This window comes from Parasteatoda tepidariorum, chromosome 6 (assembly GCF_043381705.1).
Source record: "Parasteatoda tepidariorum isolate YZ-2023 chromosome 6, CAS_Ptep_4.0, whole genome shotgun sequence".
Lineage (NCBI taxonomy): Eukaryota > Metazoa > Arthropoda > Arachnida > Araneae > Theridiidae > Parasteatoda > Parasteatoda tepidariorum.
Window position 1 is genome coordinate 32649559 of NC_092209.1, and position 16621 is coordinate 32666179.

Genomic DNA, 16621 nt, shown 5'->3' on the forward strand with positions numbered 1-16621 from the left:
TATCAATTTATTTTACATGTTTATTTATTAATTTCTAAACATAAATTTAATTTTTATATTAATTTTTACACATAAGTACATAAATTAAAATTAAAGAAATATTAAAAAAATACTAAAAAGGCAAAGAAATACAAATAACAGAATATTTAATTTCATTTCATTGGTTCTGATAAATCATCACATTGCTACGATAACTAAATCCATTCTTAACTACTTAATAGATTTCGAATTAGTTAGCGACGTTCGTCAAGGACTTGAAGTATGTTCTGCTTCCTCGACTAGTGGCGTGAGTTGATTATTATCTAATTTAAATATGAATTTCTCCAATGTCAATCATTGATTATTGGAGAATTTTTTTTCATTAAATTTCATGGAGAAATACGGGAAATTTGTTTATGTAGGCTTTCAAGAGTGTTTTTGTTTGCTTTTCTCATTAAGTATATAAGCTTAGGAAAAATACCTCATTCGTAGTATCAGACTGATTCCTGTGTAAACATGTTCTCAAAGGTAAGTTATTGTTTCATAATTACTATAGCTTTTCCTTAGTCTTTACCTTTTTCTGATTTAAACTATAACGAAAGTAACAATCTTAGGAAAAATTTAAAACCACGTGAAGTTATTGGAAGTTAATTATTCTTTTAGTAAAAATTGTTAAAAAAAGGTTTAGGTTGCCTGTTGCTATTAAAACTGGTGTTCACCAAATGTATATCTCACCTAATAACTAGGGATCATTTATTTTACTTTAAGAATTACTATAACAGATGCATATTTAATAGTACATATTTTATAAACTAATACTTGAGCAGAAGAATTTTTATATAAAAATATCATTCTTTCTGCACTGACAATTAAAAAAAGTACTGTCAAAACTGACAAAAATTTGTCAAATTTACATCTTTCTGGCTGTCTGGGAACACCAAATAGCTCGATAAGTTTTACAGAAGTGCTTTGGTACTGATTTTGATAAAATTAATAATACAACTTGATTTATAATACATGATAAAATTTGGTAAATGATATAAAATTTTATTATGATTCCCTAAAGGGTGACATAAATACCATTTATTTGGTTAGATATTTTTTTTGATTTTTGTATAATAAAAAGAATTTTGAATACCAGAATTTTCGGAAAATCGCTACTATGCGAATCGAAAAATTATCAAAGGAATGGTTTAAGTACTGTATATTTTAGTTTTATTAGCCAGAATTTGGGTTTATTTTACCAGAAATGCCATTACTGTTTAGAGCAGCTATGTTACTGGAATTATTTTCTCATTGTAAATTGATTTTACATAAAATCTTTTATAAATTAACAGTAACGATAAAAAGAGTTTCCAATTTGCGCACAAATCATGGCTGCATTTTTGGTTGGTTTTATGATCTTGTTTTTATTACTATTAAATTTAGTCGCAACTGTCCAGTGGTTAAGGCAATTAGCAGTTTTTGTCAAATCACAATGAAAGTTAATGCTGAAAGTCAAACTTCAAGAGTTAGAAAGTCAAGTTTATTTTACTTAGTTTTGTGCCCTAACTTCAGATTGACGGGTACTAGTTAGTTTGGAAAATAAAACGGTCAGCGTGTAATGCAGAACACATTTTCATCAATATGCCACTGATTGCGGTTTTTTGGTACTCCATTACTCCATTGGTAAATAAATAACTGCTGCTGGCATGTTTAGTTTTTAAAAAAATATATTGACATTTTATGCAAACAAAATATGAGAACTTGCTTTTTTTAGAACCTAAAAATATTGTACTTGATTTAATGTTAAAAAATAATGGTTGTGAAAGTTTAAAAATATTTTATTAAGCATTAAAATATATTAACTAGTAATCTTCCTTGAGAAAAACTTCAATTTTTTTTTTAAAGTTAATAATAAAGTGCGCTAATATTTTATACAAACGAAATACGAGAGTTTGGCTATCTTAAAACCTGTGAATATTGAGGTTTGAACTGTTCTTTTTTTTAAATAGTAACTGTGCAAGATTAAAAATATTTTTTCAGTAGTTAAACACACTAACTAACAATGTTCTTTTAGAAAAACTGTACAGTTCTTCTTTTAAAGTTAATAAGAGAGAATTCTAATCTTTTATACCAACAAAATATGACGCTTTGCATTCCTTAGAACCTATAAATAATGTGCTTTTTTTAAATAATGGCTATGCAAATTTTGAAATATTCTTTTAAGCTGTCAAATATTTTGACTAACAACGTACTTTACAGAAAAACAGCAATTTTTTTAAAAGCGGTTAACTCTACAAATACGCCTTTTTTTTTTTTTTTTTTTTTAAAAAANTTTTTTCCTTTTTTTTTTTTTTTTTTTTGAAAAAAATGACCGTTTATTTATGAATTCCAGAATTCGTATTTCGGAAGAGTCTTAGAGAAATATCTTTAAATACTTTGGTTTTATTAAAAAAATTGATTTGTGATAAAGTTTAGCCAAACAGCATTTTAAATTTTCTGTTATTTTGGAAAGTTTATGATATTGGAGAGATAAAACGTGACCCAGCAATATTCAAAGCAAAATTTTTTAATTCATTTTAGTCATTTTTCATCAGAAAAGAAATTTTTAATATAACTGATTAAAACTAATGTCTTTTTTTTCTTCTTCTTTTTTTAAAAAAAAATGAAGAGATTTTTGATTAACTCTACGAGACAATTAAAAATATAAAATTTTCATTGTTGACTGCATCAAATTTTATAATTTTTTCTCTCAAACTAATTAAAAAAGTATATTATTCAATCATACTTGATATGTTGATTAATTTTACATAGAAATTACAAGGGATGGCAGAAACCCAATTTGTTGTTCTTTCTCAATGATCTTATTATTGAGTAATAAATAAGTACTAACTGATCTATTTTTATTCATACTATATATTATATTAACATGTGTTTTCTTTTCCTTAGGTAGCTGCTTTTTGCTTAGTTCTTGGTGTTGCCAACGCCAGTCTATTGGCTCCAGTTCATCTGATTAACACTGGAGTGAGTGCTCGATCTCAAGTACAAGATGTAAGTTTAGTAATCACTTTTTTTTTGTAAAATTGAAAGAAAATATGTACATAATAATTTATTGCTGTTTTCAAATAAAAGATTCAATCTTAGGCTTCCATACATTAACACTTTGCTGTTTTCATATTCATATCTCAACTTCTGTGATATTACTGTTTGAGAAGGTTGCATTTAAAGAGTCCTTTAGGCAAGCAGAAACATTATACTAGCAATGCGATTGCAGATATTTATATTTTGTAAAAATATTTATATTAAATTTATTTAATATAAATATTCAATTTGATATTTATATTTTGATTGATTGATATACTTTACTACCTTGACAATTTTTTCATGCATTTACTCGATTTTATTTTATTAATCAAAATTCTGCATTCAGACTAAATACAAATTCGTAATAGTTTGTCAAAACAAATAAATTAGTAAAATTAAAGTGTAGCAGTAATAGTAGTAATCGTAAAAATATAATAAAAAGTAATTATGTAAAAATGAAATGTAATAATAAAATAATAGGACCGTTCAGAATTATTTGTTCACTCTTACATCATTTTATATTTTGTTTTATTTAATACAGTTTAAAAAAATAAACTTCACATTATTAAAATAATTTTTTTTATCTGAATGAAATAGGAATATTTTTTAAGAAAAACACTTTATTATTTATTATTAAAAAGTTTTATTATACTTAAAAGTATTTCTACTGTCTGCCTTCCTTGTTATCGATATATTGTTTTGCAAATTTTTAATTGCGCCTATGTATTTAACATAAAATTTCTCTTCTAGAAACTTGGAAACTATGCTTTCGGATATGACATCAAGGATGGCAAAGGAGCCACCAACTCCAGATCTGAAGTAGGAGATGCTCATGGAAACAAGAAGGGATCATACACTCTCGCTGACATCGATGGACGAGCAAGAAAGGTTGAATACGTTGCCGATGGACATGGATTCAGAGCTGTTGTCAAGACCAACGAACCTGGTACCGCTCACAGTGCACCAGCCGCTGCTGTCATCGCTAGTCCATACGCTGCTCCTGCTGATATCGCCCACGCTGCACCCATCGCTCATGTTGCACCCGTTATTGGACATGGTATTGCCGCTCCAATGATTGCTGCTGCTCCAGTAGCTTACGGTGGAGTTATTGGACATGCTGGTCTTGGACTCGGATATGGTGCTGGTTTGGGTTATGGAAATGGTCTCGGATTAGGCATGGGGCTCATGGGAGTTGGAATGAAAGGAATGTGGTAATTTATATGGTCATATGGTGTGGTACTTTACGTGTATTATGTTGCGAAATAAATATTGTAATTTCTATATTTTGTTTGATTTATTTTGGTAAATGTCTCTAATAAACAACAAACAGAATTATTTATATTTTGCACCCACCTATAAACTATTAGCTTAATTTCTTGACCCTATTATGAGCTTCGGAGATGTAGCTGTAGGTCCACTTGCAATAATATTCTTGCTGTTTTTATTCCCTTTTCACCGAGAAAATAGTGTGGTCAAAACTACCAGAATATGGTAAAATTTACCGCGTTTCTGACCTTAGGGGAACTGAAAAAAAGCTCTGTACAGTTTTAAGGGCATTGGTAATAATTTTGGTAAAATTAGCAGTAAAAGATCGTTTTTTAAAATTTGTTTAAATTTGGTAAATACGGTAAAATTTAGTTATTTTATCATGATGACTTAGAGTATGGCATGAAAAATAATTAATTTGCTTAAATTTAATTTTCAGTTCAGTATTTTTTACTAAATGTGTGGTAATAAGAACTATAATTTTGAAAAGTATAATTTTTATAATTTGAATAGTTTTGAATTACTAGTATACTGTAATCATAAATGAACGGGAAAATAACCAAATAAATGGTTTAAGTACCATATATTATAGTTTTATTAATTATTATTTTTTATATTTATTTTTTTCTAACCAGAAAAGTCATTACCATGCAAAACGGTAATTTCACCAATTTTTTTCCGCTGTGTTCTGTTCCTATTGTTATTTAAAGTGGGCATACTTTTTATGGTTCATGAAACTATAGGGCTTTTCTGCTTAAAGGGAATTATTAATTTATATAGAATACTGAAAATTGTTCTGGTTAGAAAAAATATCTTGAATTTATAATTAATTTATGTGATGCTTTTATGCATCATAGCATCACAGTTTTCTGCTCTTTTTTGTATCTTTCACATCTTTTTAATATTTTTAACAATCGAAAGTTTGTAAATTTTTCAAATCATGGTAAACGATTATTTGAGTCTTCCACTACTATTGAGATAGTAGTACGTTTAGTACGGCCATTGATACAAATTAATCAAGTTTCTTCATATGTTTCGAATTTATGACCAGATATATTTGTGTGCAGGTAAAAAAAGAACATTAAAAAACAAGAAATTAGATTCTTTAAACCCTCAGAAATTTGAGTAATTAATCTAATAAATTTGTATAAAACTTCGTGTTCATACATTACTGCAATATTTCTTGAACCTTTTAAAAATATATGAGTTTTAAAAGGATAATTTAAAAAAAATATTTATCACTATCTAAGCAAATCGAAGAATAATAATAAAATACTAAATATCATTGATTTTTCTTGTTAAGAAAAAAATTCCCTATTATAATTACTTATACTTTACTTTCACTGCTCAATAATGTTAAAAACTTTCGGATCAAACCGTAAAATTCATTTTTATCAAAAAGTTTTATACCTTAACTTTTAAAGCAACATTTATTTATTTACGGTGATTTAGTAAATATTGCCACAGAAATTAAATCGAAATGAATATTTCCACACTTCATCCGAATTTTTTTTGTCCCGTTATGTTTTACATTAAAAATGCATTTTAGGGTAAAATCGGATATTACGGTAAAAAGAAATGACACCCTTTTAGGGCCGGTTCTTTATACCGTTATTTAATCTTAATTTTATTTTTGAAACAAATAAGTAAACAGATATTTAAATGTTTAATTTTTTTTCTATTCGCTGTGTCAGATTAATTCGATAAAGAACATTACGTAGTAGGTCATGTGGTTTACGTCACCAAATTTATACTTATATAGTTGTCTGGTACTACGCGCCTTTTTTAATTTATATTAATTATTTTAAACTGTGTTTCTGAAAAATAAATATTTAAAATAAACTGTAATTGAATAGAAAAAATATTTATGTATTCAAAGCAAAATTAATGGAAAAGTGATACTAATTCGCTTAGATGAAGCGTAAAAGAAATCTCTCTATTATTATTGACGACAATGATGCTTAATTCTGGTAATATATGTATATTGAAGAAAAGTGAATAAGCTATGTACTAGAACGAAAAAGCAATGGAGTAATATTTATTTATCATGAAAAACTCTTAGCAATCGTTATGCCATCATTGACGACAATAATGCTTAATTGTTTGCAATATGTCAATTGATATACGCCCGGTGGCTGAGCGGTAGCACTTCGCGCTGTCGTGCCACAGGTCCTTAGTTCGATCCTCGGGCCGGGCAAGGCTGACTCAGCCTTTCATCCCTTCAGTGGGTCGATAAATGAGTACCAAGCATGCTTGGGAACTAAACACTGGGGGTTCCGCGTTCGGCTCACCACGTGACCGGAACATCTGCTCCTGCACCCGAGCCCAAGGTCAAGAAAACTGAGATGGGCACAGTAGGCCTTGGCCCTCTATGGGCTGTCGTGCCACTGAGTTTAGTTATGATATATAAAAAAAAACTTTTGTACTTAAAAGCAAAAGTCATGAAGAAAAAGTACCTATTCATATTGGGAAGCAATGTGCTAAAAATCGAAGTTAAAGGTTAAAAGGTTGATAGGAAATTCGTTTAGGGGGACAGTAGAAAATCGCCATTTACAGATGACGCACATTTATTGTGCCCTACTAACTGTACTATGCACTACTACTTTTATTATAATTGGGACAGTTTTAATAAGAATTCTAGAACGCCTGTTCCATACTTTCAAAAAACACTTTTTTCAGTACTTAATTTAAATACTTTTTTAACGAGGATAATGTATTAATATTTTTATGAATAAGGCTTAAAAGAACAACTACTTCTAAATATTTTTACAGTTCTAGGTTAATTAAAGGTCAGATAGATAAACGGCCATAATCCAAAAACGTTATCCAGTTCTAATAATAATTCTATTTTTTAAAAACGATTTTGATTTTAGTTCGCTGTTGCTGACACATGTAATTCTTTTACACAAAACTTAAACGTTGAAGTGTTATGCAATAAGTACTACATATACTAACATAAGTAAAAAATATATTGATTTATTTGGTGATTATTAAGATCGTACCAATACTTAGCAGTTTTGAAATTGATACTTTGGAAATAAGTGTTTTACGGCCCTTCAAAAGGGATGTATACCGGAGAAAATTACTTGCTAAATAGATTTTATCTTTATTCAAATGGGATGAACTACAAAGGACTGGTTTTACTTATTTACCTATTGTAAAGCCACCAAAAATGGGAAACAAATAATATTAACTAAGAAAATTGCAATTATTTCAGCTATGTCAATTGAAAAACGTAGTGGAAGAAACAGGCAAGTGACATTTTCAGAACTAAAAAAAATTTCCCCCGAGCTATTTTATTATCAAATTTGTAATAAAATAGTTTAGAGGAAACTTTTTAAAAATCCTTTGTTTTTATTTTGTTTACCACCGCCTGATTTGAAATAAAAATCATGCAAGCGTTCTAAAAACTGACGTGATTAGTTATGTTAAGATTTAAGAGAAAGCAAAAACTGTTCTGCTACATTAAACTCCATAATGATTCAAATCATTCTTGTTATTTTCTCGATTTATTAATTCCTCTAAAAATTTCCCTTGCCTGTTTCTTACATTAAGCTCTTTAATTGTGTCGATAGTTTCGAGCATGATTTAGTAGTATTTTTCAATATGGTTCTTCGTTCTGTTTTTTATTATTCCCGTGCGAAATACAGGTATTCAGCTAGTTACATATAAATATACACACACATTCTGGTAGTTTTGACCCTAGCTTTTTTTCTCAGTCTACGCTTTAATTTTAAACTTTATTAATTGCTTTTTTCTAATTTTCGATTTATGAGAAAATAAAAGTGGCATAAAATTCTTAATTAATATTTTTTCAAATATAAATATCAAAGTCTTTCTTCAACAGCATTAAAATTTTTCATCACCCTATGACATTTCTTTTCTCAACAACGTTTGATATAAACGAAAAACAGTTTACATTAACCCTCGACAGACAAAATATTGCAAAATATCGATAGTTAGATTTTAATATTGTACATTTTTAAAGCGTCTTTTGACATTCATTAGAAATAAAAAAATCAATTTTTGAACAAGAAATAAATATTTTATTTTTTTATGTTACAATTTAGTTTGCTTCCACTATTTCATTTCTTTGGCAATGAAAACATATTTTAATAAATAGCTTTTCCAAGTCCAAGTCCATAACCCAATGGAGCTCCGACAAGTCCATGTCCAAGAGCCAATGGTGCAGGGGCGATTCCATGTCCAACTCCAAGAAGGCCAGCTCCAAGAAGGCCATGTCCGAGAACTGGGGCAGCTACGGCAATTGGAGCAGCTGGAGCTACATGGTTGATAACGGCTTTTTGTGAGGCAACGGTAGCTGGGGCGATTCCATGAGCTCCAATCCATGGACCACCATATCCAGCATATCCCCATGGCCCAACAAGACCAGAAGCCTGGACGGCAGCCAGGGCAAGACAAAAGATTACAACCTGTAAATTAAAATACACATTAAATCTATAAGTAATGCATAAATTTACCATTAACGGAAACCTAATGAATTTTCGATCTATTAATAGAAGAGAAAATAAAATTGAGTGATTAATTTGATTGAATTATGCCGATTAGTTAACATTAAAAAAAGGCTTTATCGTTATAACAGACATCATCGTTCAGTGAAAAAATTTATTCATCAAGTTCACTAAAGCTAAATTGAGTGTTTAATTTGATTGAATTGACGTATGCTGTTTAGTTAACATTAAAAAATTGCTTCGCCATTTTAACAGACATTATCGTTTAATGAAAAAATTTATTCACATATTTTCACTAAAATCGATGTATAAATTTAATAATACCGCCCCTTTTTAGTATACGGAATACTCTGCAAAGACATATGGATGTATATGTGACTTATTTATACTTATAGAATTCTTGTCAATAGTGAAGAGAGACATCATATATGTTATATTAATAGACATAAAAGTTTGAATAAAATATTTTAATGCAGTTAGTTACGTTAAACATAATGTAAAAAATGCATGCTATTTCGAAACGTGCTTTAATTACTAAATAAAATACTCACTTAATTAAATATTCTTTGGGAATGTAGATCTATATTGATGTTAAACTGTCAAACAACTGTTAAACAGACTTATTCCAAAAGTTCCATCATTTAAAATAAATTTTTTTTTAAATAATGTGGATTTGTGGTTTTTAGAATAGCTTTTAAGACTTAAAAATTGCATTCCTTCAAAAATAATAATTTAAAAATTAAAATTCGCATTTCAGAAATGATTACGAAAAATGCAAAATAAATAAATAAATAAATGAATATGTAACTTCTGCAATTAATAAAACATTCAAAAAATGCTAGTAGTGTTTTTTTTATCTTTTTAATAACATAGAAGTGTTGTTTTCAATAACCATGATTATTCGATTCGAATACTTAAAGTGCTATGATTAAAAGTGATGTTTGAAAAAAAGTGTTTTAGTTTCACTAATCGTTTGAAATAGCAAACATGACAACAATGATCAAAATTGAAATATTTAATTAAAAAAAAAGTAATTGCTGTGAAACTAAATACATTTCCTTATTTTATTAAAAATCGCTTTGTAGATATTCAATCAGAACTACTTTTCGATAAATTCATTAATTTTTCATTTTATTTATTCATTGATTTCTTAGGGCTGGGATAGCCTGGTTGGCAGGATGCAGGACTCACTTTCGTGAGAACGGGAATTCGATCCAGAAAGCCGAAGACTTCCGGTGTAGTAAATGGTAACTGGTACATGTTAAATCTGTCGAGTCACAAAGTCCTCTATGTTCCCAAGACGAAATATACCTCTGAGGGTACTGAATTGAAGATTGATTGGTCTCTGGTTCAGGTCAAAATTAAGATCTGTGGATGAATGAATGGACGTATGAATGGGTCTGCTCTATAAACGGGTGTGACGTATGGGTGTGACAGAAATTGAATTTTTCGCCATAGATGGAAAATAAGAACAATCGCTCCCTTTCTCTTAAGGGCCTACGGCAGCAACAAATTTGATTTTTTAGAGATATTGTAAATATTTTTTTAACAATTTCTCATTAAAATATAGATATTAAAATTATAATATTTGAATAATTTATGCTTTTTAAAGTTGAAATCCAAGAAAAAATTGTTTGCTTTAATTCTAAAATGTATGCATAAAAGTATCATACCCTAAATGGCGATTCTACATTTTACGAAATCACTATATGCTTTTCAGGATATAATCTTTCTCTAAGGGTTAAGCTGTCTTTTTTTTAAAAATTCGAATGTCATAACAATCACTTTCAACTGGCTTTAGTTTGTAATTGGAGCACGCGCAGTGCATCTAAGATTATAAAGTAATTCATCAATATTTTTTTAATTAGTCTATTCAAATAATGGAAAAAAATACTTTTGATACTTTTCATTTCTGTTGTGAACAATTGAAATAAAATATGAAGCTATTAAAAAATCCCCAGTTACTTTTCTAATGAAGAAAAAAATTAGTTTATAGGGAGATTTCGCAAATTCACGTTAGCTCCCTTACGTTCCCGTTTGTAAGAATTCAAGTACTAATCGCGTATGATCCTGTGAAAAATATCAAACATACGTAAGGAAATATGAGAGGTTTTGCAAAAATTCCGTTAGTTAAAAACTCTAACGTAGTGGAATATCATTTTAACTTTGAGCACAAAACCAAAATAAACATTTGCAATCGATGTAGACTATTTTATTAAAGCTGTGGCATAGGATTTCAGATGCTTTTCTCGTAAGACTGCGGAAGTATGAGCAGTAAAATTTTGTAGATTATTAATTTTGGATTATTATTATTACATTCAAGAAACTTCTATTGATTATCTAACTTCTTTAAATTAAATTGTATAGTTAAATATAATTTAAAATTTTGAAATAGCGAAAATATATGTAGTTTCTTATGGAACTAGTGCAATTAGACAGCCAAAATTTTAATCAAAAACCAATAAAATTGTTTTTTTTTTTATTGAATGAACTAATGGTTGTAAGTTTTAATGATTTATTTCTAAATATAATCAATAATTTAACCCCTTCCTTCTCGCTCCCATGAAAATGACGGGATGAGGTTTCGCCCTCTATTTCTCGCTCCCATGATATTGACGGGCTGGAGTGTTCAGTAGTAACGCGCCAATAAGAATAAAACTAATTCATTTCTTTTGCCCGGAAAAAATTTTATTTCTCATTCTACACACCAGATGGCAGTACTAGGATATTTTTTAAGGTAATTGTAGATAATTTATTTTAAACTAGATTTTAGCACTAATCAAATACGTAATACAAATACAAATGCCAAAAAATAGGCACTTTTATGACCGTTTTCTTGAAAATTAACCGATCGTTAAGATGCTAAATTCGCATTCCAGGTCTATGGTTTTAGTTCAAAGCAAGGTTTAAACAGAAAACAACATTTAACAGTTATAAACAGGGTGCTTGTAGCTTTGTTTTGATAGCGTAAATCAAGCCAACATAACCTAAAGATGCGTAGCATCTTAAATAAACGCGAGCATGCGCAGTTGCGTTTATCCTACGTACGGGAACATACGGGAGCTAACGTGAAAGTGTGAAATCTTCCTAATATACTCGTATGTTAAATTTATATACAAAACTGTAAGATAGAAATTTAAACCTTTACTTAGATTCAGATTTTAGATTTTATCAGTTATTAAACTTGAAGACAAAAAAAAATAACAAAAGCAATTAATTCAAAAGGTATTGATAATTATGTTTAAAATAGCTCAGTTTTATAAAAGATGTAATTACAAATGACTGGAAATTACTATTGCTTCTTAATTATTTTTGGTAAACAAAGTTATTTAAGGAGATTTTAAAATTGCCTGGAGTTTCAAGCGTAATTATAAACTTATGTTAAGTTTATGGTCTTAATAAAAAAGATTTTTAAAAATATTATTTTAATATATAATTTATGGATGTAACTTAAAGCTAATTTCGAAATGTTTTGAAAATTTTATTTTATAATTTCAGTTTTTTCTCAATACATCGGCGAAACATATAACTTATTAAAAATCATATAAAAATATATAAAAACAAATTAGACATATATTTACGGAAATTCAGTTAAACATTTGTTTCAGATTATTTTATTCTTTAAAAATGATTTTATGGTTAAAATATAATATTTTAAAAACCAAGATATTTGAAAAATAATTTTTTTGTTTATCTCAATTATATTAAAAATTCGTAGCTAATTGTTTGACATAAAATTATTGCATGGTGCCTAGAAATTGTCATAAGTATAAACTGAAAGATAGCTACAAATTACGACCATAAACAATTCTGAAAAATACAATTTATTTGCTTATGGCCCATGAATGTTTTCATTTAATTCCTTGAAGATTTTATCTTCCTAAATCGTCAAATTGTTTTATCTTTCTAAGAAACATTATTATTCATTGATTTACATTGCATACACTTTTTAACTGGTATTAGTGCTAATTTCACCCAATTTTAAAGTTTTTAATGTTTTTTTTTTTGTCTCTAATGATTACTGTAATTTTAGTTTCTTAAAATCTATTTATCTAAGTTGAAATGGGATAAAAAAAATTGATATCATTTCACATTGTTTAAGGTATCTTTTAAAAATTCTAACTAATTTTTCTCTCGAATTCAAACTAGTGTATGACGTGTGTTAAGGAAATAATTTGCATTTTTAAAATTAAACTAAAATACTAAATTTTTAGAAAACAAAGTAAAATTAAATGACAAAAATTTCTGTTAATCTGAGTAAAATTAAAAATTTCTGTATAAAAATTTACTCCACATGTATTCTGTTAGTTTGAAATTATATAAAAGCTAAATATAATACCTATGGTTTGATTTCTTAAAATAAAATTACTCTTACGTTTATAATTAAATGCGCTTAAAAATTAATTCGTTCTAATGATACAATAAGTAATTAGTGACATTTTACTATAATTTACCTGAATTAATAAAGTTAGAAGGAATATTATTTGAATAATTAAATATTAATCTCACCTTAGCGATCATTTTGAGAATTGTTTCTTAACAAGCAAGAGCTAATAGTTTTTTTAATAAAACAGCTCAGCTTTATATACTATTTAAAATTCATTCCCTGCAAAGTAAAAAAACGAAATACTACATACAGAACGTCCTTGAAATAGATTATTAATTTTACCCACCCATCATTGGGTGTTCCTACTTCCTAATTATTGGAAGTGGAAGTGATAGTTATTTATCCTGGTACGCTATGATACGAAACATTTTGCTTAGCAGAATCAGTAACGTTCGACATAACTGATTAGTAGTTTTGAAGGCTGAAGAGCTTATAAGTTATGCGTATTATGTAAAGTGTGGGAAATAGTTTTTTCTCACGTGACCTTGCCTCGTTTACTGGTTAGAAGCTGTAAGTTGAAACATGGCCTGAGGAGAAATGGCTTAGACGACCGGTTTTTCTCTAAAAGTGACATTTTAATTTAATGATATTCTACATTGAATAATGGTATTGTTTTGGACTTCAGATCAAAGGAATAAAGAAAAAAAAAAGATTCAAAAATGTGAAAAATAAAAAAAAGCTTATCTCGATCACTGTGCCAACAATTGTAGATTTGTTTACTTTTTCGATAAACTGATTCTGCTAATTTATTTATTTTTTCCTTAACTGCTTTACTTATTAACTACTTCGTTTGCTTATTTGAATCTTACCTGATGCGATGATTCCTTGTTTTTCCGATTCTGTTATTTTACTAATTTAATTTCTTACTTAAACCGTTATTGTTTAATTGAGTAACTCTTTATCATACATCTAATTGGTAAACATTAAATGATGCTTGTTAACCAAAACAAAGCAAGTGAAAAATCGTCAGTTTTGGAATTACCATAATAACTTCAAGTAAACCACCGGTAAAAGAAGATGAAAAATCGTCTGTTTTGGGAATAACTTTAATTACATCAACTGAACCACCAGTGAAAAAAAGCATAAAAATCATCGGATTTCAAACAACCATCATAACATCAAGCAAACAACCGATGACAGCAGTAGAAAACATCGGTTTTTCGAATAACAATAATAATATAAAATGAACCAACGATAAAGGAAGATGAAGAATAGTCGGTTTTCGAATAACTTTAATTACATCAACTGAACCACCGATGGAAAAAAGCATTAAAATCGTCGGATTTCGAACTGACCATCAACTGAACCACCGATGAAAAAAACCATAAAAATCGTCGGATTTCGAATAACTATCATAACATCAAGCGAACAACCGATGAGAGCAGTTGAAAACATCGGTTTTTCGAATAACAATAATAATATAAAATGAGCCAACGATAAAAGAAGATGAAGAATAGTAGATTTTTGAATCAAATAAATCACCGACTTCTTATTTGTTTCCTTAAAAAAATTATTAAGAAATTCTTGCAACACATTTTAAGATAAACTTGATATAAAATGAACATAATATCAGGAAAATTAACCGAGACTTTAACAAATTGATTCTTATAAGTTACCACCAATATTTTATATCTTACTTTTCTGTGCTGAACCTTAAAAAAATGTGTTTTATGTATTTTTTAATTTTTTTTTTAAATTTTCTTATCTTAAACCTTTTTGTACTAGGATACGAAAAGGCTTTTAAAAATGATTGCTTTTTATTTCTTCCCAAAACTTTTTCATCGACGAAAATTTGGTAATGACATTAAATCTTGGTTTGAGATCAAATTTATTTTTATGCTAATAATTTGATAGAGTAACTTTATTAACATAATTGTTGATACTAATATATTTATTTACATAATTATTGATACTATAATTATTTAATTCGTCAGCGTAATATTGCATAGATTGCTGGAGAACGAATAATGTCAAAAACGTGTATTATATAATAATGTCTATGTCAAAACTTGGTACCGACCTAGGAAAAGACAAAAATACTGAGCAACCTTAAAAGAAAAATTTAAAGAAAATATTGATTATAGTACTTTGGCTGAGATGGCAGATAAAATTACCTCCATAAAAATATTTTAACTCGTTGCAATTATATGAAGATATATGAAGATTGTTCCTGAAATAAATTACTAAATTTAAATCATTTGTGCTGTATAGTATAACTCATTTAATGACAATACAGCACATATTGTTGAAATTATGTTCATAATACGTAGAGAATGTGACAAAAAATAGGTACAAAGACATTTAAAAAAATTTTGAAAAACGTTTTCGTTTCATTTCGTTCATAATAAGTTTCGGCAGCAGGTATTGAAATATTTTTAAAAGGTTTTGATTTGTTGATTTTTCATATGATCTCTGAAATGTTAAAATATTATTATATTATTATAAGAAATGCGAAAATTTATTTTTACCAGAAATGTTTTAAAAGTTGTTATCTATAAATATAAAGATACTAACTTGTTTCGTTTCGGGGCAATAGAAGAAAATTGTCCCAACTTTATTTCATTAAAATTATTCATAATATATGTTCATAAAGTTACGAAATTGAGTTTTTTTAAACACAGTAGGATTAATTTTATTATTACATAATTTTAAAAAGTGCTAACATTATGCATATGATTACATAATTTTAAATTCGCGGATTCCAAGTGCACTCGGAAGTGTCAGTTAAACGTTTTGTAGGAGACTACACCATATCATTTTCACTTTTATGATTATATAAATGTTAAAAATATGCAATATTATGTAGTATAATAATCATACATTACTTATAATACATTGTAATCTCTGCTAAAAATACAATAATTATATTTACTATTAATGAATTAATAACTAAACTTTTTGAAAATGAGTAATAAATTTGCACTAAAGATGAATCTAGTTTAGTTTTAAAAAATTACGGTGGTTAAAAGATTGGGAAATATTTTTTTACTATATTGATAACATTACTATTACGTTAACTTTAAACAGTAAACATAAATGTTTCTATACATAAAATGATATTATATTTCAACTTCAGGATAAAAATGCAGCAATTTTTAAAATTTTAATCGAATCTCCAACTAACAAATAGCATCTATAAATTTGTTAATTAAAACAATATATTTACCAATACTCAATTAGATTTAATAATTATTTTAATATAAGGATAAATCACTCGGTGATCAACTAATTACATACCACCTTAATGTAATCAAGGTCTAATAACACAAACAAATTTAAATAATCAAAGGCGTATCGGATAATGTGATCTAAATTCAATCACAATCTATTTTGTCAATGTCATATTGGTCAAATAATTTTTATTATTTTAAATTATTCAAAATTTTAAAAAAAATTACATTTTGAAGTGAAAAGGTAATTTATTTTTGTCACTCAATAAGTATAAAAGACG

General features: G+C 27.7%; 2 protein-coding genes across 2 annotated transcripts; one reads left to right on the forward strand and one right to left on the reverse strand.

Annotated features, from left to right (window-relative positions):
- The first annotated feature begins 466 nt into the window (after positions 1 to 466).
- LOC107446331 (adult-specific rigid cuticular protein 15.7-like) lies at positions 467 to 4326 on the forward strand. The gene is made up of 3 exons (XM_016060947.4): positions 467 to 507; positions 2911 to 3012; positions 3796 to 4326. Exons 1-3 carry the CDS (start codon positions 496 to 498, stop codon positions 4258 to 4260), a joined length of 579 nt encoding a protein of 192 aa, XP_015916433.1. The 5' UTR covers positions 467 to 495; the 3' UTR covers positions 4261 to 4326.
- A 4008-nt stretch (positions 4327 to 8334) lies between these two features.
- LOC107446334 (glycine-rich protein) lies at positions 8335 to 13412 on the reverse strand. The gene is made up of 2 exons (XM_016060950.3): positions 13293 to 13412; positions 8335 to 8744 (listed from the first exon to the last, which is right to left on the reverse strand). The coding sequence occupies exons 1-2, from the start codon at positions 13302 to 13304 to the stop codon at positions 8424 to 8426; spliced, it is 333 nt and encodes a 110-aa protein (XP_015916436.1). The 5' UTR covers positions 13305 to 13412; the 3' UTR covers positions 8335 to 8423.
- Between the last annotated feature and the right edge of the window lie 3209 nt (positions 13413 to 16621).

Excerpts from the sequence above, each read along its gene's own strand:
- LOC107446331 (XM_016060947.4), top strand. Across the intron at positions 3,013-3,795 it reads CTCGATCTCAAGTACAAGAT|AAACTTGGAAACTATGCTTT; the intron begins GTAAGTTTAGTA and ends TTTCTCTTCTAG.